We start from the raw sequence: 21,783 nt of genomic DNA, 5'->3' as shown, positions 1-21,783 counted from the left end.
TATATATATATAAAAATGTGTACAAAGTTAATTTATTGCATTAATAAAGCTCTTTAAACTACAAAATGTTATAGTAAAGTGTATCTACAACACCCTCAAATGTTACTAAAAATATGGTATAGAACTTGTGTGATGGCTTAACTCCAAAAACAAAGGAAAACATTGCATTGATTGGCCTTTAAAAAGTGTCAGGGAGCAGGTCCCGCTCAGCCTCGCCGGTGTCCCCCTCCGCCTGCCCGAGTTAGGTCTTGTTCCCGGAGAACCTGGAAGGCCCCTCGGCGTCCTGCGGCTGCCTTCGGCGTAGGTAACACTGCTTCACACGCCGGCCGCGCGGTCCTGGGTCTGAAAGCACTAGGCCGAAGCCGCGCTCTTGCAGCCTTGCGTCGGCTGCCGTCCAGCTCCGACGGCGCAGCCGCTGCCCAGCGGTAAACCGGCCGGCCCGCAGACACCAAGTCCCCAAAGCTCGCAAGAGGCTAGAAATTCAGGAGCTGTTCTCGCTCTGTACCTTTGTATCGCTCTTGAGTGGCCACACTTTTGGCTTTATTTATTGATGGGCCTGTGAGGGATTAAAAAAAAAAAAAAAAACTTCTGGATCACTTCTTCAGGAGAAAAGGCGATAGGTCGTTCTGTTACAGTACAAACTATTATCCCCCAGAGATTAATAAACCCCCAACGCCCCCTTTCCCCCTAATTCCAATGCTTCAGCTTCTTACAAAGCTCTAAGACAAGCACATTGGCCTGTCCTCTCCTTCCAACCACGTTTATGGAAGCCGGAATGGCCACAGAAGTAAAAAGATCTTCAGGGCGGTCTGGAGACCAGAGATAAGCGGACGCAGCCCTCCGCGAGGACCGTGAGTCAGGGAATGAAAGCTGCCCTGTGGCGCTGCTGGGCCACACCCGGGGCTGAGTCACTCGGGACACTCCTGTCTGGAGCAGGGAGCAGCCCCCGGGGCCACCGCCACGCAAGCGCCTCCACCCTCTGACTTTGGGGCCTTGTGCAGCAGAAAATCAAAGCCTCCAGAAAAAGCATTAGCAGTTACTAATGGAGCCGTCTGGACCATCGTGAAACCCCTAGATGAGATTTTTTTCTTTGGCAATTTTTTTTAAAGTACCGTTTAAGAATGCTTCCAGATCTCTCTTCCTTCGTAGCATGCTTCCTCCATCCACTTGTTTAGGAACAAGAATGCTTACCTATGTAGCTGAGTAAGACAGGGAGGAAGATCAAGCCATGGGTGGCTCCCAGTAAGACCATAGCCAGATACATCCTGAAGTAAAATATCTGGAAGATCTGAGACTTGGCAAAGGCCAACACCACGATCCCTCCAAATTTTGTTAGTGTGATTCCACTGAAGACCTGAAAGAAGAGACCGAGTTGAAAAGCACTTGCCAACCGACTCTAATTCAACACTCCCTCAAGGCGATTTCTTGATGGGCAAAGCCCAAAGCAACGGGGCGAACCCCAGCTTTCGGTTACTGACAAGCAGCCTATATTCTCCCTACAATTGTTCGATTTGCTGCTTATGGACCTGGGGGAAAAAAGGCGTAAGGGTAAAAGGTGTGTATTCTGCATAGACACTGGACTCTGTCTTTAAACAGAGATTTCCTTACATTTTTAGATGAAAACTATTAAGTATTTTCTAGAGTGGCAAAGTAACTGGCTGAAAGGCTAAGGAGCTGAACTACGAAGATTCTCCGGGGTCAGAGGGCCACAGCTCCCTTGCTGTCAACACGTGTGCCCTTATCAAACCTCTCTGTTCTCCTCCTGCTTCACGGTTTACAAAGGATTCACCGAAGGGAATGGTTCTAAAGAATTTCAGGATACAGCTATTTCATGAAATGCCTGAAGATGTGTCATCCTGGGGAGTGGCTAAGTAATTCAAATTCTGTTCTCCCTACTGACTCCGGTTCCCCAGAAGCACTCAGTTGAGCAGCGGGGCACGCCGTGTGGCGATCGTGGGCCAGGCTACTTACAGAACTGCCCATGTGAGACAGCGCCTCTTCGGCCCGTTGCACGCGGCTGCCCTTCGTGCTCACTGTGAACGCTCTCGTGATGTGGCTGCAGAACTCCACGGAAATGCCACAGCTCTGGAAAAGAGCGCTCCCGTTACGACTGCCCTTTTGTGGCTGAAAATCCTAAGGAGGCAGGCACTCCTCTCCCAGGATCTGGCGTGCAGGGCGCCCCAGAAGCCCTAAGTATGCCCTTTACCTTGTGATACCAAGCCCCACCACACTGACTGCAGGTGTACCAGCAACTCGTGGGACCCTCGAGGCACAGCACCCAGAGCTCCACTTCTCTACAGCGATCTGCCTGTTTGAGGGGGGCTTGTGGAACCCTCGTAAGGTTCTCCCACCCCATCATGAGCCAGCACGTGGCCATCAGATTTGCTTTAACGGGGCCTCACTGCCACCCCTGAAAACGGTGTTCGTATGGTAAGTACAGACACGCTGCTATTTTAATACTTTCTCAAACGCTCACGTCTTCAAGACTATCAGAAAGCACCTGGCAACTGCATGGGAAGCAAAAGGTACTGGTAGAGAATTCCACTGGGAAGGAGCATTTTTTTTTTTAAAAAGTGAACGTCTTGTCATTAGGCTACATGTTTTGCAAACCCTTCAGGATGGAAGTTCCAGGCAAAATACCCCTGCGACACCACGAAGTCACACTTTCATTGTTCTACGCACCACCCACGTCCCCGCTCCGTTAGCACTCATCCCACCTCTCCAAGAGCTGGCCTTGGTCTTCTACCCCAGGAAACAGTTCACGGAAGTGACACAGGAGGTGGGGACAAACTGAGCGGGCCAGGACTCACCATAACCAAGTTGACCAAGGAAACTGCATTCAGACTGATGCCCCATAGCCACATGACGCCAAACATGTTGACCAAGATCATGGCGATGGTGACACACATGATCACTGCAGACCACAGTTCACAGCCCAGGAGAACCAAGGTCACCAAGAAGATGGCTCCCAGGGACACACTGAGGTTAAAGATCGTGTCATCGATAATGGTCAGGTACTGTTCGTAGAAGACATAGAACACACTGGAGAAGAGAGGAAAAGGTTCTGTTATAGCTCATGCTTGCTTCTGGAAGCTTTTTTTTCCCCATCCTGCCACTACTGCAAAACTGAAACTACCCTGGGAGACGTCCCTTGCATAAAAACTCCCTGTTTTTGCAAGACTCCTCTACAGTAATTCAGATGAACCTCTGACCACTGACGCCCAAAGAAGGGCCGAATAGTGACTGAGGATGTGTATGTTATACAGTGACTGTTCATAAGCCCAACCTCTTCACTACACACTATCTCATGGCATGTTGAAAATACAAGTCCTGGTCTCTCCTGAGAATTACCTCAGCCCAAATGCGGTCTGTGCGAGGCCTGAGGAGAAAATGCTTTTTTGGCGAAGTTAGCCAGCTCTTCTCAGGAATGAGGACACTCATTCTGAGAACTTCTTCCAAAAAAAAAACAAAACCAAAAAACAAAACCAGCCTGTCTTCCTGTCAGGAATGGGCAGAACTCCTTTAAGCAAGATCACAGGGGTGGGGGAAAACCACCTGTTTCTTCTACTTTGCACTATCTTCCAAATACAGTATCTCCTAAAATACTTCATAGGAAAAAACCCCAACAAACAAAAATGAAAAACCTGCATAAAGGCACTGTCCCAGGGAATCGGCAGTCAGGATACCCGTGGCTACCGGCCAGGAACGTCTGCTCCACCCTCTCTGTGAGGCCTGGTCCCCCGGTTCTGCGCCCTCCCCGCCTGGGTGCTGTTTTGAAGTGTGTTTTTCAGCCCGTGAGCTCGAGCCCAGAGACCGTGCGTCCAGCACTCAGACCTTGGTGGGCGCTCCAGACGCTGGCCTTCCTCACCCAGATGCTACTCCCCTTGATATTCGTTGCTTGTGCTCATGATGGAGAAGGTGTCAGAACGAAAACCAGGATCAGCATCCCACCAAGGGAGCCGCCAGGCTGTGGGCTCTAACCCAGGACACCTCATTTCTCAAATCCACACTACCTGTACGGGAACACACGGTAATCACTTCCTTCGAGGCCCATGGTCTTGGTGATGTTACTGGCGATGACGATGGCTTTTCTCATGGCGTCAGTAAAGTCAGCAGAGGTCTGAAGCACGGTGTGGTAGGTCATGAAGTAAGTGGCTCCGACAGCCGTGTCGTTGCCGAGAATGTTAACGGCTGAACTGTAAGCAGCATGTCCCCTACGGGAAGACTCGGTGGTGTCAGAGAGGCCACAGAAAGCCCCCGCCGAACCCGAGCACGCAAGGCGAAGTGGAATCACCCGACCCTGGGCTCAGAGGTCAGACCAACCGTAGATTTCAGGGACAGGGAAGGCCCCCTGAAAGGGAACGGTGAATGTTTTAGCTTATTCTTTCTCACACTGGCTTTTCTTTCCTGCTTTTGGCTGTTTTGGTACAGAGGTGCTCTTGTTTCTATCTGTGTTTTGCTCTGGCGTTTGCTCAGCAGTGTAACAGGCGGGAGGGACAAGGGCCTGGAGTCCATGGCTGGGAGACGGGTCTCGGCCCTGCCACATACTGGCCACGGAACCCGGGCAAAGGGACATCTGGGCTGCGGTGTCCTCTGCCACCTCCTCACAGGCTGTGTGGTAAGGGCGATGTCGTGGGCGAGGTGCCTGGCACACGATGGCACGTAGGAGGCTCCCTGTCAGCGGTGGCTGTTGCTTTCCTAAAAGCTGAATGTACTCGGGTTTGGTTTATGTAGGCCAAAGCATTTAGTCTGCAAGCAGACCAAGCTGCAAGATTCGTTTTTATTTTTAGGCGCAATCTTTCCTCGGTACCAAGTACAGGTCTCCCAGCACAGCCACCATCTACATGACTAACTGATGGGATTCTGGTCGAATTACATATTCTTAGGAAAAACAGGGAAGTCCAGGGTTTACCTACCATACATGTGGACACTCTTCCTCCTAAAAAAGGTTCTGAACCATCCCACCCCAGACATCCAGCCATCCTTCCTATTTCTGGGCCCAGACGTCCTGCTTCCATGGCTAACTGGCTGCCCGGCTAGATGGGGCGTGAGACAGTCCATAACCTCACAGCCAGACAGGCTGGCAGGAGGAACGGCGGGGCTGAAGAATCTCGATCTCAATCCAGGATGACATGACCAAGCAGAGAAGCTGTCCCTGACACCGAGACGGACGTGAACACGTTCTGAAATGCCACGTGTCCCTGCTCCCCTCCTGCCCTGCTAGACGCCGGCACGGCGCTCCGCAGCCATTCACGCAGCCAGGGGGCCAGGACACAGAGCCAAGAGGGAGAGACAAACGCTCCGGCCAGGGCGAAATCAGCCGGAGATGATGAGAAGCTCTCCTTATGAGTGCCTGAGGTTTTTCTGCTCTCACAGAAGGATGGGGATAGGGTGGGGAGGGGAAGAAAGGGACCTTTCCCATACAGCGGCCTCCACCCCAGCCCTCTGCTAGCCGTCCCGGGCAACATAACCAGCAGCGGGCACGTCTCTGAGCGGCTCAGCGGCACTTACCCTTTGCCACACTTGGGGTTCGGGTTATCAGAAAGGAACATGGGCAGGAATCTCATGAAGTCTCCACCTTGAGGCCTCTGCTTGCCCTCTGGGGTCAGAGGTCGGCAGCGGATACAGCCAGGGTCAACCACTATCACAGACACAGAAGAGGGGCCGAGGTGAGAACGATGAGGCTCTGGATTTTATTTTAAAGCATTTACAGAGCTGATAAAGAAACAAGGGGGATTCTTTCCTTGAATCTTTTTTCTTCACCCCAAAGCTTCCAACACACGTGATTTTCAGTCTAACACAGCTGACATGCCATCTTCACCTGAGGCAGGCTGTACAAATTTTCTTCCCCGAAGCAGGCTGCCTGCTTGGAGGATGACCTCAGTTGGTATTATCAGAGTCCAAGGCTTCCATGTTTTTATCGAGAGAATTCGAGGACAACCTCAACACTCCTACCAAAACTGCAGGGCAACAGGGATAACAACGGGAAGCTCCCCCGTGAGACGCTGCAGCCAGGTCCCAACCAAGAGACGCTATTAGTGGCGTCGGGAGAAGAGAACCCCGAGAACTCTGAAAACCAGAGTCCCTGACTGGGCCTGTGTTGGGCCTGCAGCCCTGCGGTGGGGGGCGGAGGGAGACGGAACCCCACGACGCCCTCCAGAAAGCACGGCTGAGGACAGCGAAGGGGACCAGGGGCGTGGGAGCGGCGCCGGCATAAACTGCGCTGCAATGCAAATGAGTTTTAAACGATAATGTCACAAGTCTCCAGAGAAAAGGGAAAGATCTGGAAGAGGAGAGGCCGGTACCTGAGGCGTTGCAGAACGAGCCCGTGCTGTTGTGGACTCTACAGCAGGAAGACTGAGGCTTGACCCAATCGAAATAATCGTCGAGCCAGGACGAGGGCGCAAAGCCTATCCGGGTGCTGGCGAGAAGGAGGGAGAAGTTACTGACTTGCTCCACAGAGCGGGGACGTCTGCAGATTCAGTCTTCTTTCCCAAAACCTAACTTCACTTCTTTTTCTACATGTTACAGTGCTGCCCCAAGGACAGACTCCAGCACCACTTAACGGAAAACCCTTCGAGATAGGAGCCGGCCAAGGAGTCCTCCTAAAGCGTTTGCAGAGGTAAAGCTAGAGCTGGCGATTTTGAGCAACACATTTTCTACGCAAAGCTATTTTTCGCGCGAACCTCCGGCCCCCGCGGACCGTGGCCGAGGCCCCCCGCGGCGGTACTGACTAGTTGTCGAGCTGAGCCGCCGCGAAGATCTGCTGCACCAGGGAGTCGTTGTTGCAGCCCGTGCCCCCGCACACCATGTTCTGCCCGTTCAGAGAGCTGTAGTCGTGCCCCTCCTCCAGGACGAAGTACACGGGTGGGCCTGCGTGCAGGAACTTGAGGGACCTGAAATAGTCCAGCATGTAGGAGTCCTGAAAGAATGACAGAGAACGGGACAAAGTAGGCGCGCGCTGACGATGTCCAAGTGCGGTGACGACGGCCAAGGACGAAGACGGCGCTGGAACGCTGCTGGTCGAGACGGCCGCAGCCGGCTCCCTGCTCCTCACCCTCCCTGCACCCAAGGTGCTCCCCTCGCTGGCCCGCCATCAGGGGGGCACCTGACGAGGGAAGAGCTTGCTGTTCTAGTTCTCTGGCTCCCCCCTGAGAGTTCCAGATGCTGAGACGGCCCCCGCTGCCAAGCTCTGTGGCGGTTCCTGTAACCCGGGGGGAACCAGCCAGCACGTGCATTGAGAAGCAGGCATTACCCTGGAATCACTGCATGCAAATTCTGGAAAATTTATTCATACCATTGGCTAAACAAGATAGAAGAGAAAGCAGCTTACATCGGGCATTGAAAGAGACTGATCCAATCCAATTTCCACTTTGTTCAGGACCGCAATACTGAATGACAGGACGCCCACAAATACTGCTACCTGGAACGAAGAGTCAGTTATAAGACAGTGACTGCTTCGTGTATTAGAGCTTAAGAACATAAATAAGATCTTCCCCACGTAAAAAACAGGACTTTTCTCAACTAAAAAGTTTACATGCCATGTTAAGAGTAGGGGGTAGCGGCTCAGATCAGTGTCTAGAGTCAAACGACCTGGGTTCAAATCCTGGCTCCAGGAGCTCATAAGTGACCCTGGGGAAGTCACTTAACCTCTCTCAGCTTCTATTTCCTCATCAGTAACACAGGAAAAAGAAAAGATGTAGAACATCAAACAGTTTTGTGGACTGAACGAGAAAATCTGGGGGTAATGCAGATTTCAGCATTGTACCTAATACTTAGCACGATACCCCAGATTAAGTGTTCATTAAATGTTAAGTGTTACTATTACTTTACCACTACTGGAGACTAATCCGTGTTCTTTTACAGAGAGACCGGTTATCACTGTTGGCTACATCCAGTATATCAAGTGCAAAAAGCTCTCGCACGGTTGCTGGGGACTCGGGACGGTGGGTGGTGTGGGCAGGGAGGTCTGTGGCACTATAAAGGGGCAGCGTAGAGGACGGTATTGTGACAGGACGGTTCTGTGTATCGACCGCAGCGGTGGTTACTGCAATCCGCACGTGTGATCAAGGGACTCAGCACTCGACACACACACTGGGCCCATGTCAAGGTCTTGGTTTGGACGTTGAACTACCACTGTGTAAGACCACAGGAAGAAGCTGGGTGGGGGTACCTGGGTTCTCTCTGTACGATCTTCTCGAATTTCTATGAACCTGTAATTATTTCAAAATAAAAACTCTCTTATACTGACTGCTAAAAGCCAGCTAGAAAACTACTTTCTATACCTGTACATATTTGCTTTTGTGTTTTTGCATATATACTTAACAGTTGTCAGAATCTCCTTCCCACGCTGATTTCTTTCTTTTTTAAAGATTTATTTATTTTAGAAAGAACCATGTGCACGAGAGGGGGGCGGGGGGAGAGGGAGAGGGACAAGCAGAATCCGCACTGAGCCCAACATGGGGCTCGATCCCATGACCCTGAGATCACGACCTGAGCTGAAATCAAGAGTCCGACATTTAACCAACTGAGCCACCCAAGCACTCCACCCAAGCTGACTTCTTAGAAGGCATGTGACAAATCTGTTTTGGGGAGAAAAGTGAGGAAAACCACAGACAAGCTCATACCACAATTGGTCGCATCCATTCCTTAAGCAGAAGTGGAGAATAAGAGTTTTTGAAGAACCGAAACAAGCAGCTTTCTGAGGCCTGGACACTGGTTCCATCTTCAGGGCCTCTGACACAGCAGACGACGTCCAGGCGATTTTTCTGAGAGGACAAAGAGGAACAAAGGTCACAACCTCCTGCTGTTTTACTTGGATTCTAGACTGTAAACAGACTGTCATCCTGACAGCAACGTACCTCTTGACGCTTAATGTCTAGCCCCAAGAGGCTCACGAAGCAGGTAATCTGAAGCAGGAAGTCAATGAGGACGGCCATCCCGGCAAAGAGGGAGAAAGTGTGAACAGCTGGCATCTTTGACAACGCTCCTGCAGGGGAGAGAAGCGGCCCGTCACATCCACTTAGCACAGGGCATGCTGTGCCAGTCTCACTCACGTGGACGCGGTAGGAGCGCGAGGAGCCAGAACAGGCTGAAGCCACGAGAAAACTCACGCTTCCCACACCCCCCAGAGGAATGCCGCCGAAGTCTGGGGCTGTCGCACCAGGTCCGTGAGCCCGGTGTCTTGCAAAACGGTACCGTCCTGGAACTACTTGGGGAGTTAAACATGTAGGTCCCTGAGCTCCACCCCAGCCCACTGAATCAGAACAGTGGGGATTCCCACCCGATTCAACTGTACGTAACAGGCTCTCCAGACAAATCAATGCACATGAGACTTTCGGAACCACCAGTGCCGGTCATTTCTTCCGGTACCTTCTATGCTTTGCACTAGAAAGCAGCATTTTCTAGCTGCTGTTAGATCAACCACACTAGTCTCCCACTTCCGTTACAATCAGATGAGGGCACTCCCAGTCAGAAGTACTGGGTTAACACCCAAACCTGCAAACTGGCAGCCCATAGGCCAGATGTATCCTGTATGGTCCACTTCAGATCACTTCATGCTAGGATGAAAAAACATTTCTTAAAAAAGGTAGCCAGTATTTAACAGTGAGACCCGACACAAAAAGCTAGATTCACAGCTTCACTTAAAAAAGAGAGAAAAAAAAGAAAGAAAGAAAAAAAAAAGGACCCAGCAGCACTGGGCCAGCAACATGTAACTGCCTCTTTCAGACCTGTGCCCACCGCTCCTACCGTCCCCCCAGTCACTGCAGTCTTGAGGCACAGGGTCAGCTGCTTGTCTCATCACATTTTCTGATGAGACAAGGGAGAAGAACCTGTTTTGCACCTGCGTCCATGAAAAGGAAGCAGAAGGCCCACAGGCGTGAGAGCGCACTGCCCGGTGGAAATGAAGACCCGAGCTGGCGCGCAGCTGTTTGTAGACCCGCCTTCGACGGGCCGACAGCAGCCCTGTGTGAGGGGGCCCACGCTCGTGTTTCCGATCTGGCCTCCTGCTCAGACGCTCGGTTCTCTCGTCCTCCCGTTACCACACAGCAGACGGCGGGCAGACAGCCCTGCTAGTAAGGCTGTTTGGTGATTTCTCCATAGGCAAGAAATACGGAAGGGCTGGTTTTTGTTCCAGCTTATTCTGGCTCCTCGTAGTAAGGTGAGGTCCAAGGACCTCTGCTCGTTAACGAGGCTGCTTCCCTGGTGACTTGTGTGGATGGACGAAGAAGATTGTGCCTGTGGATTTTGCTCAGAGTGCGGTGTTGACAAGGCTCCTGGGGGGGACGTGGGAATGTCGTTTTCAAAGATCAACATTTGCCACGGGTGCCAAAAAGGGGAAGTGGCAGAGGAGTTCTAGGTTATCTGTCATCCGGGACCCCAACACCAACACTGCCATGAAACCACATGAGAAACACAAGGGCCGCCTGGGTGGCTCAGCTGGTTAAGCAGCCAACTCTTGATTTCAGCTCAGGTCATGATCTGAGTAGTGAGATTGGGCAGCGCATCAGGCTCTGCACTGGGGGTGGGGCCTGCTTGAGATGCTCTCTCCCCCTCTGCCCCTCCCCCCTCTAAAAAAAAAAAAGAAAAGAAAGAGGACACTTCCAAAATGATACCCAAGATATGCCACTAGTTTTTCTTGCGGTCTAGTCTGATACTTTCTGATTACAGAATAAAGTTTAAACAAGGAAGCAACACAAAGGGACACATTCAGATACCCAGATCCTTCTACTCTCAGGCTCAGAAAATGGTGGGATTGAATAGCTAAACTGTGGAAGGAGCCGAGATGCCCTTCAACAGACGAATGGATAAAGGAGATGTGGTCCATATACACAATGGAATATTACTCAGCCATCAGAAAGAACGATTACCCAACATTTGCAGCAACATGGACGGGACTGGAGGAGATTATATTAAGTGAAATAAGTCAAGCAGAGAAAGACAATTATCATATGGTTTCACTCATTATGGAACATAAGGAATAGCAGGGAGATCGGTAGGAGAAGGAAGGGAAGAATGAAGGGGGGGTAAACAGAAGGGGGAATGAACCATGAGAGACTATGGACTCTGGGAAACAAACTGAGGGCTTCAGAGGGGAGGAGGGTGGGGGATTGGGATAGGCCGGTGATGGGTAGTAAGGAGGGCACGTATTGCATGGAGCACTGGGTGTTATACGCAAATAATGAATCACGGAACACGACATCAAAAACTAATGACGTACTGTATGGTGACTAACATAAAAAAAAAAAAAAAGAATGGGGCATAACCACATTAAGTAAATTTATAATGATAAACTAAAAACATCAACTGTTAATATTTGTAGCTCTACGGAGTAGAGAAGGAGGGACCTTATATTGTTGGGCTTTCTTTAGTTCTGTTTTTAAAATAAATTTCTTAAGGGAATCTAAAATAAATACGCAATTTAAAAAAGTTATAAAGTGAACAGTTGTGTAACCTCCAGAACCGTTATCACTATAGATACATACATAGATTCATAGGTAGATGATAGATAATGATATATGAAAAAAAAAAAAGGAAAATGGTGGGATTGGTAGAATTCAAAGACTAATTACCTAAGAAAAACGCTACAGCCTCTGAAAAGGATGACAGGAACATACTAGGAGCCACTTCTCCTAGGACCCTGCCCAGCTGCTGATCCAGAGTTTCTCCTTGAAGACGTTCATCACGCTTAAAAAAACATAAAACAAAACATGGGCCATTAACATTTCTAAATAACAATGCCATCTCTTTGCTTCTTTGTTGCTTTGTGTCAACTCAATGGTAAAGAAAAATGATTAGGAGCTTTTACTTATTGTAGATAAACTTTGATGGTGGACCCATAACTTGTCATGATAATCCATCCAGGGTTTCACTAAACCCCTGAGCTAGGTAACAGGTGAGAAGCTCAAAGAAAGACTGGATCATCTTATCAGGAAAACACACGGACGCAGGCTGCAGGTGGCTGGACCACTGACACTCTTATGTGCCCCTGAGTCTCCAAGTAAGGCGACCAGCAGAGAAAAAATCATGACTGAGACCATTTTCTACATCAACAGGTCCTGTGCTGCCCTATCTTTTTCGTGGCATCTCTGACGAATCTTTGATTTTCCTACACGATTGGAGACTCACTTTAATAACAGTCGTATCCAAAATATTTTTCGCAAGCATGCAAGCCCTTCTTGCACACATATTTAAAACTGAATTCTCAGGGCTCCTGGGTGGCTCAGTCGGTTAAGCATCTGACTCCTGGTTTCAGCTCAGGTCATGATCTCAGGGTCCTGGGATTGAGCCCTGAGTCGGGCTCCGTGCTCAGCGCAGAGCCTGCTGGTCCCTCTCCCTCTGCTCCTTCCTGCTCTCTCTGCAATCTCTCTCTCTCTCTCTCGAATTAAAAAAAAACAAAAAAAAACAAAAAACTTTAAAATTCAATTCTCACTTTATATCTATTCCCCACAACCAAAGAGAAGAATGAACTTCTCGGTCTCAAAATGTCCCGGACAAGTTATGGACACCAATCAGCAGCGAAGTTTCCTCAGTGTCCACACTCACGAGTACGCCGCGTGGAGCGGAAGAGCCATTAATGGAGCCCCGTGCTTGGTCAGAGGGCAAGCTCTGTGAGACTAGGAAGACACACCTGGTAGGTCTGCACCAGAATGAAGATGTTGTCCACCCCGACAGCCAGCACCAGGAAAGGGATGACTTCGATCACAATGAGGGTGAGGGGGACCCCGATGTAGCTGAAGATGCCCAGTGAGCACGCCACTGAGCTCAGCACGATGAGGATCCCGGCGACGCCGAGGGAGATTTTAGAATCCACCTGAGACGCGCGACAGAGACGAATCGTCAGACCATCATTTGTCCTAGGACTACAAGGTCCTCATTTTACCTCTTTTTGGGTGTAGCCGATTTGGAGTGAAAAGTCCTCTCCGAGTTTGAGAAAAGATGTGAAAAATGTTCTAGGTCTTCCTAGGTAATGGTGTGGTCAAATTAGGAAAAACTGGATTATGGGAAATAAATTTTAAGTTTAAAATAAACCAAAAATTTGGAACTGAAGAAAACACATGCGGGAAATAGAAAATATTACATACAATGAAAACAGGGGACTGTAAACCAGCTTTGAACATAATGAATTAGGATTAACTAAGCAGAGGCAGGGGTGCCCGGATCGCTCAGTTGGGTAAGCGTCCGACTCTCGATTTCGGCTCAGGTCATGACCTCCGGGTCATGAAATCCAGGGTCAGGCTCCTGCTGGGCGTGGGGCCTGCTTAGGATTTTCTCTTTCTCGTTCTCTCTCCCTCTGCCCCTCCTCCCTCTCCCTTTCTTAAAAAAAAAATAGAGGCAAAAATATGACATCGTGCTGTGCACGGTCATTTTTCTCCAACATACAACACACACCACTTACTAGAAATCTGCTACAGCTTTTGATGTGGCCCAAGGCTATGGAAATGTACAGAAACATGACAGCATAGCTGATGAGAACAGTGAAGACATCACCGTTACTTTCACGATTCAGTTCATCCTCAATACTTCGCTCGGTAGTGAAAGAAATGGTCAGATTAGGATTCTCGTAGTTTTTCACAAAATTAATAAACCTAAAAGAGTGAACAAATTTTATGTTTTTAGTTAAAACTTAGTGACTGCTAAGTGAGAAACTTCTTCCCGACCTCTAGGACACAAAAGCCACGCTTACTTAACCTGTACCCTAATATTAGGATTTTTGACAGGGGAGACCAGAAGGTGAGACACCCCCAGATCAAAGTTCCAGACATGCTGAAGTTCCATCACTTGAAACAAGTTTAGAACAAGTTTAAAAGTTGGTGGTGGCTTCGGCAGCACATATACCAAAATTGGAATGATACAGAGAAGATTAGCATGGCCCCTGTGTAAAGACGACATGCAAATTCATGAAGCATCCCATTAAAAAAAAAGTTGGTTGATGGTCTCATTTCTTTTTTTACTAAAAAGGATTTCTAAACGAAGCTATTATAATAAAGATATATGCTCATGAAACAAACTTTTAAAAGCTGATTTACAAATTCGATACAATCCCTATCAGAATCCCAGCTGACTTCTTCCTAGAAAGATACGCTGATTCTAAAATTCACATTTGGAATTGAAAGGGGCCCAGAAGAGCCAAACCCTTCTTTTTCAAGAACAGAGGAGGAGGACACACACGTCTCGATTCCACACTTTCTACAAAATGACAGTGATCAAGCCAGTGTGGTACGAGCACAAGGACAGGCAGAAAGAAAGAAACCACGTATCTGCGGTCACCTAATTTTCAACAAGGTGACAAGACTATCCAGTGAAACAGAGTCATCTTCTCAACGAATGGCCTGGGATCATGTGGATAGCACATTACGTAAAAAAATGAACTCAAGTGGATCAAAGACCTACATGTGAGAGCTAAAACCCTCTGAAGGAGACACAGGCATAAATCGCCATGTCCTTGGATTAGGCATAGCTCCTCAGACATGACACCAAAAGTCTGAGCAATAAAAGAAAAAACTTAGAAAACCTGGACTTCAAAACTAAAAACTTGGCCCTCACCAGACACCAGCAAGAAAACAAAGAAAATGGTAGCAAATACCTGGAAATCATATAGCTGATAGCAGACTTGTAGAATATATAAGAATTCTTATAATTAATCATAAAAATACAAATAATCCAGTTAAAAATGGGCAAAGGATAAGAACAGACATTCCTCCAAAGGAAGTTATACAGATGGCCAGTAAAGCACAAAAAAAGCTTGAAATCAGTAGCCATCAGGGAAATGCAAATCAAAACCACAATGAGATACCACCCCACACCCACTAGGACGGCCAGAACCAAAAGGTCACATAACAAGTGTTCATGGGGGCGCCTGGGTGGCTCAGTCGTTAAGCATCTGCCTTCGGCTCAGGTCATGATCCCAGGGTCCTGGGATCGAGACCCGCATCAGGCTCCCTCCTCGGCGGGAAGCCTGCTTCTCCCTCTCCCACTCCCCCTGCTTGTGTTCCCTCTCTCACTGTCTCTGCCAAATAAATAAAATCTTAAAAAAACAAAAAAAACAAGTGTTTACGAGGATGTGGAGAAATAGGGCCCCTCGTACAGGCTGGTGGGAAGAGAAAATGGTGCAGCCACCATCTAAAACAATCTGGAAGTTCTTCTAAGTGTTACATATGTCCCAGCAATTCTATTCTTAGGTATATATCCAAGAGAAATGAAAACATATTAAGTTCACACAAAAACTTGTATATGAATGTCTACGGTGGCATTTTCCATCATGGCCAAAAGGTAGGAACCACTCAAATGTGCATCAACTGACGGCTGGATAAAAACGTGGCACATCCACAGGATGAAGCATTACGCAGCCGTAAAAAAGGAATGAGGTCCCGACACGTGCTGTAACTTGGACGGACCTTGGAAACACGCGAAGTGAAGGGAGCCAGACCCAGAAGTCCACGTATATGCCTCCATTCATGTAAACGTCCAGAGTACAATAACGTACGGAGACAGGAAGCAGACCAGTGGTTGCACAGGGCTGGGAGGTGGGAGGATGAGGACGGGAGGTGATAGCTAAAGGAGATGGCGTTTCTTTTTGAGAGTAAAAGAGAAAAAAAAGTTCTCAAATTCACTGTGGTGACAGTTGCATATCCGTGAATACACTGGATCACACACTTTAATTGGGTGAAATGTATGGTATGGGACTTGTATTCCAACAAAGCTGTTAGGGGGAAAAAAAAAAAGCACTGAAAGCTATAAAGAGTTAACGATTTCCCGGGTCCCACGCTTGAGATGTTTTCTAGGGATGGGCAGCATGGATAGCATGTATTTCCCTAGCCACGCTGATTGCAGCTTTTACGTCCTACATCTGGAACCATCTATTCACCTCTCTTTAGTCCCTCACTAATGTGCATCCAGCTTGCTCCTGGTGGCTTCCTGGGAGAGACGTGTGCGTGGAACATTTCGCACGGAGACTTCTGCATCCCTGTGCAGGGACATCTACTCACACAATGTTTACAGATCTTTTTCTTAGCATCATTAGTACCAAGCAGGAAAAAAAAATGGCTCACATCTGCCGTTGGTTAATTTAGCTGAATGCGGTTTCAGTGCATTCTGTTCGTGCCCAGTTTCCCCCAGAACAAAGAGAGCAAACTCACTCTTTCTCCCAGGCCTGGGCCCTCTGGAGCTTCTCTGTATCATTGTAGTAATTATTGACGGGAAAGGTAATCACAAGGGCTGTGGCATTATTGTAGTTTTGATCTAGAAAGGAAAAAATGTGACACCAAGAAGATAAGAATCAGGCAGAAAATTAGACGAACACGAGGGAACATCACGAGACTGTGAGGTGACTGATTTTTCATGGGGGCTGTAGACTGCGCTCTGGGAACAAACCCAGGAGTTCACTGGCATAGTCTCTGCAGCTCAGTTAATATGAATAAAGAGGGTGCTCTGTCTGACGTGGGCGGTTTCATTCAGGATGAGTAACAACTTTTTTTTTTTTAAAACTACATAGCATGTGCGTGGTAAAAATTTCAAGCAGAAAGGTGATCTGTGCAGTCTCTCCTTCCCCAGTCCTTGTTCTACGCTCTTAGTTCTCCTCCCCCCCATCTGAAACATTTCCAGAGACACTCCATGCATGCTCAAGCAAACATATATGTTTTTGTCCTTTTTTTTGGTAAAATATATACATATATATATATATTTTTTTAAAGATTTTATTCATTTATTTGTGAGAGAGAGTGAGTGAGAGCTCACAAGCAGGGGGGAGAGGGAGAGGAAGAAGCAGGCTCTCTGCTGAGCAAGGAGCCCGATGCGGGGCTCAATCCCAGGACCCTGTTCTGCACATTTTTTAATTTGTATCTTGGAGATGGCTCCATTTTAGCACATAAAGAGCTTCTTTATTTTTTCCGCTATATCATATTTTCTAGTATAATTTAACCAACCTCCAGTTGATGGACATTTTTGCAATTTTTATAATTATAAATAAAAGTACTACAAAGAATAACCTGATAAATACTTTTCATGTGTAAAGTACATATTCGGAGAATCAATTCGTACAAGTACAAGCACTGAATCAACCGTGCAACTGTAATTTTGATAAATTCCCCCAAACTGCCCTTCAAAGAGGCTATCCTCTTTTTCATTTCTTTATTCAACAAGACACATTACTGAGACGCTGCTTCATGCCAGGCATTATTTTTGGTGCTCTGGATATGTATCAGTGAACAGGAGAGAGGAAAATCCCTCCTTCCTGGAGCTTACATTCTAGGACCCATTTACACTCCCACTAACAATGGGGTCCCCACCACACTCGCCCACAGAGGGTTTATCAAACTCTTAGGTCTTGCCCGTGTTAGGTAGAAAGATTGAAGTGAGGTGCACTTCACTATCTAGGAGTGAGACTGGGCATTTTCCCCATATAATGAACAGCCCTGTGTATTTGTTCTTTTGTTAACGTTCACATGGCTTTACCCACTTTTCTTCTGGGTTGCTAACCTTTTTTTTCACAAGAGCCCTTTATATATTAAGGACACGCTGTCCATTATGTATACTGTTTTTCTTCCCCCTCTGGTTTAGTTGCCTTTTTAATTTTCTTAACTTTAGGATGCTTGTTTTCCACATAGGAATTTTAAATTTTTATGTAGTCAAATTCATCAATGTTTCCTTCTGTGGCTTCTGGGTTTTGTGTCTTGCTTAGAAACGCCCTCTCCATTTTAAAACTATTTAAAAAAAATTCTTCCGGTATTTTCTTCTAGATCTTTAATAGCTTCACTTCTTACATCTGTTTTTGACACATCTGGAGTTTATATGGATGGAAGGAATAAGGCAGAGATCAAATTTAATTTTGATGGCTGTGGTTCGCCAGTTGGTGACGCCATATTTTCTCCACCAATTAAAGGTGGCATTTTATGAGGAAGAGTAAAATTTAAATATAGATAGGACTTCTCCCTCCCACTGGGTGAGGAGAACAACATCTAATTGGCCTCTTCCTTAGGCTGGAGAAAAACCTGTTGAGCTGCTTATAATTAGGCTTCAGATGCCAGAAGTGTCACCTGAATCATGACCCCATCATACCTGGTGCAGTCTATTCCAGAACCAACCAGCAAAGAGCAAACCCGCTGCTCCTCCCCCTACAGAAGTGTCTCAATTCTTAACTGACTGGTTTACGAAGAAAACATAGAACTTTGTTTCTTTTTCCCCGTATCTCACATATTATCTCTCTCCTATTATAGATATTCTTTTTTTTCTTAAGATTGTATTTATTTGACAGAGAGAGAGAGAGCACAAGCAGGGTTGAGTGGTAGGCAGAGGGAGAGGGAGAAGTAGACTCTCCACTGAGCAGGGAGCCCAATGCGGGGCTCGATCCCAGGACCCTGGGATCATGACCTGAGCTGAAGGCAGATGCTTCACTGACTAAGCCATCCAGGCGGCCCACAGATGTTCTTTTTTTTTTTAAGATTTTATTTATTTATTCGACAGAGATAGAGACAGCCAGCGAGAGAGGGAACACAAGCAGGGGGAGTGGGAGAGGAAGAAGCAGGCTCATAGCGGAGGAGCCTGATGTGGGGCTCGATCCCACAACGCCGGGATCACATCCCACAACGCCGGGATCACGCCCTGAGCCGAAGGCAGACGCTTAACCGCTGTGCCACCCAGGCGCCCCGGCCCACAGATGTTCTTAACTGAGGTCCACGGACTCCCTAAGGGTTCCCTGAACTCCTTAAAACTGAACAATGAATTATGTGGAGGTGCACAATTGCAATACTCCAGCGAAAAGCCCTTCGCTTTTGACAGCCTCCCAAAGTGTGAGCTTAAGAAGGCTAACACCACCGACTTCTTTTAAACCCAAAAGAAAACCCAAAGCCAAAGCCCAAAGCAAGCCTACGCTTGGGATTTAAGAGACAGGAAACTAATAAGACTGCTCAATTTATGAAATCTTCATGACTACCACTTGACTCTTAGTGACAGAACCGAGACTACTTTATCTAATAGAAAAAGTAGAAGCTTCTCTTACTTACCATCATAGCCTCCTAACACAAGCCACGGGAACACGGGCCCACCAAACGTACCCAGGCAAGGATCATGGAGCAAACTGGTATCATTCAGAGAGGCAGGAGCCCTGCGAAGAAGTTTAGAAACACCTCCCAGTTAGAACAAGCCTCAAGACGTCACAGACACCTAAACATTTACACGACAAACAGTTCAAGATGCCGACGATATCCTAGATATCCTAGGTACGATGTGGGCCCTGTGGCGCCTTAGGGGAGTAATGCGGTCAGCACTCGCCTTTGGGAGGCCAGAATCACCGAGCGAGAGGCAGCACACCCAGCGCGTGCGGTCGGCATCGCACAGCGCATGTCACACGCGGGAACGGAGCCCCCGCGGTGCTTGGAGCAGAGGAGGGAGCAGCCAACACACAGAGAAGACTGCCACCGAAACAAGGAGGCTGTCCAGCAGCAGGTCTCAATGGCTGGGGAGAGTTCACCGAGGAGTGGGGCGGTAGTTGAGGGTGCTCCTACGACCGCAACGTGGGAAGAGAAGAGCGAGAACAGGGACGCGAGAGAAGAGAGCAACAAGATGGCCGCGTGAGGAGCCACAGAAGTCCTGGCTAGAACATGGGGCGCCCACAGAGGGGAGGACTTCTGAGAGAAGGGCCGGGGCTGGAAAGGGTGAGGGACAGACAATGGAAAAAAGCATTAAGTGCCCTGCTGTGTGGTTTGGATTATTACCCTGCAGGCCCTGGGGAACAATGAGAGACCTGGGGAAAAAGGATGTCGTGAGCTGTTTTAGAAAGATAACTCAGGTGGTAAAATGGAAGATGGTCTAGAAGTGGAAAGGAAAGGGGCAGAAAAGCCTGCAGACCCGTCAGGTTCATGCGAGGGTCGAGGCAATGGTGGTGCCGTGAAGACAGCCAGCGGAGGGACCAGCCATCCGGGACACATCCTAAGCCAGACTTCTGCTGGGCACTCAGGAAGGTTCTCACAGATAACCTGAAGCTTGGCCCATCAGAGCCCGTGGCTGATGGGCTCAGACTGGGGGTCAGGCCACCCGCTTGAGGCAAACAGGCTGCAGGGATGCAGCCAGAAGCTGAGTCCCATCCGCCCACACATGGGACCCTGCCACCACATCATGGACTTGAGAGCTCATCCTGAGGTTAAAATCCACAAGAGTTACATGAGGGAGGTAAGGATGAGGAAGGAAGCGGAGATACAGCTTGAGTTTGAGTAACTGGTAGATGTTGGCGCCATCACACGATACAGGGGGTACGGGGGAGGAAGGAGATCCGCGCTCGGTTCTGGGTGCGCCGGGTTTGCCATTCCTGCAGGACCCCCGGGGGAAAAGCCCACGAGAAGTTGGGGAGGGAGGTGAGAGCCGGAGACACAGAAGAGCAAACAAAGATCCGCGGGTGGGAGTGAAGTCGCCCACAGCAGCGCTTCTGCACTGACGTGACCCGCACCCCGCCTTGGATAAAACACTAGTCTCCTGCATCTCCTGCCAAAACTTTGTTGACTTCCATTTTGTAAGACAGGAAGTAAACAGCTTTCTCCTTTAAATATCAACATTGAAGAGTATTAATTTTTTTTCCATTTTCAAATTGCCCATGGCTGCCCTGGACCATCTATCCTGTGGAGAAGGCTGGTTTAGCATATATGGGCACGCACTTACTGTTTCATGGGGAGAGCTCACATTTTCAGAGGTGACCTCCTTGAAACAGAGCAAACACAGCCCAACCACCTCAAGATCACATCCCAGTAACAAAAACAGAACTGAGCTTACGGCCTCCAGACCAGATGTCAGGACGGCTGGCTCCAGAGATGCGGTTAGTTGACAGCACACTCAAAATGACAAGGAACAGGGGCACCTGGGTGGCTCGGTCGGTTGGGCATCTGACTCTTGGTTTCAGCTCAGGTCATGATCTCATGCGTTGTGGGATCGAGCCCCGTGTCCAGCTCCGTGCTCAGTGGGGAGTCTGCTCGAAAGAATCTCTCCCTCTGTGCCTCCCCTGACTCGCATATACACTCTGGCCCTCTCTAAAATAAACAAATTTTTTTAAAAAGTGACAAAGAATAATTTCTCTGTTCCCAAGGTGACACAACAGCCATGGTGGCTGTGTGACTGGCTGAACGACTGTCTTCAGGCCACGTCAGGGCATTCAGGGACAGCAGGCTGCTCTGCCGGCTACAGGCACAGGCCTAAACAGCACCTCACAGGTCACCAAGCACCGTGACTAATGCCAATGAAAACTGCAGCCTGCCCAGCTAGACGGGCCTCCGATGGGAAGGAGCTTCGGTGCCCTCCAGTCAACTGTACAGCAACCTACTACCCTCACTTCTCAAGCGGACACTGCACATTTTGAGAGAGAGAGAGTACACACACACGTGCATGAGAGGGGCAGAGGGGGAGGCAGAGGGCAAGGAAGACAATCTCCAGCAGACTCCACACTGAACGTGGAGCCTGACGTGGGGCTCGATCCCACAACCCCGAGATCATGATCTGAGCTGAAACCAAGAGTCAGATGCTTAACTGACTGAGCCACCCAGGTGCCCCAACGTTGTAAAAACAATTTGATATCATGGTGTAAATTCGTATTTCAAAGACAAGAAAAAGCACTATAGGCTTCTGTTTTTGTACTAGGACACCACTGGTGGTGTGGCAGGTGCAACTGTGTGCTATCTTTCTAGGCACGAGTTCACGGCTGAGTAGTACCTGCCCCTCCTTGATTATACACTAGGAACACTCCCACCCCAGGACCTTTGTACCTGCGGCCTGTGGACCTGGAACACTTTTCCCTCCAATATT

The 21,783-nt window shown here is 48.5% G+C and overlaps 1 protein-coding gene and 1 non-coding gene across 2 annotated transcripts in view; one reads left to right on the top strand and one right to left on the bottom strand.

Moving 5' to 3' along the window:
• The window catches only part of NPC1 (NPC intracellular cholesterol transporter 1), a 49,272-nt gene continuing 27,489 nt past the window's right edge, over positions 1-21,783 (bottom strand). Inside the window, exons 10-25 of the mRNA XM_040632645.1 lie at positions 19,002-19,102; positions 16,140-16,242; positions 13,400-13,589; positions 12,632-12,814; positions 11,574-11,688; positions 8,862-8,989; positions 8,628-8,768; positions 7,334-7,423; positions 6,735-6,922; positions 6,306-6,421; positions 5,512-5,641; positions 4,014-4,214; positions 2,811-3,042; positions 1,972-2,085; positions 1,192-1,354; positions 1-556 (exon numbers count right to left, since the gene is read on the bottom strand). Coding sequence (XP_040488579.1) covers positions 474-556; positions 1,192-1,354; positions 1,972-2,085; positions 2,811-3,042; positions 4,014-4,214; positions 5,512-5,641; positions 6,306-6,421; positions 6,735-6,922; positions 7,334-7,423; positions 8,628-8,768; positions 8,862-8,989; positions 11,574-11,688; positions 12,632-12,814; positions 13,400-13,589; positions 16,140-16,242; positions 19,002-19,102 — 2,278 coding nt within the window. The 3' untranslated portion in view covers positions 1-473. The remainder of the gene's footprint in view (positions 557-1,191; positions 1,355-1,971; positions 2,086-2,810; positions 3,043-4,013; positions 4,215-5,511; positions 5,642-6,305; positions 6,422-6,734; positions 6,923-7,333; positions 7,424-8,627; positions 8,769-8,861; positions 8,990-11,573; positions 11,689-12,631; positions 12,815-13,399; positions 13,590-16,139; positions 16,243-19,001; positions 19,103-21,783) is intronic.
• Positions 13,818-13,921, top strand: LOC121103291. The gene has a single exon (XR_005835449.1). It is a non-coding gene; the product is annotated as a U6 spliceosomal RNA (small nuclear RNA).

Source organism: Ursus maritimus, unplaced genomic scaffold (genome assembly GCF_017311325.1).
Source record: "Ursus maritimus isolate PB19 unplaced genomic scaffold, ASM1731132v1 scaffold_18, whole genome shotgun sequence".
Classification (NCBI taxonomy): domain Eukaryota; kingdom Metazoa; phylum Chordata; class Mammalia; order Carnivora; family Ursidae; genus Ursus; species Ursus maritimus.
This window is presented reverse-complemented; position numbering and strand designations above follow the sequence as displayed.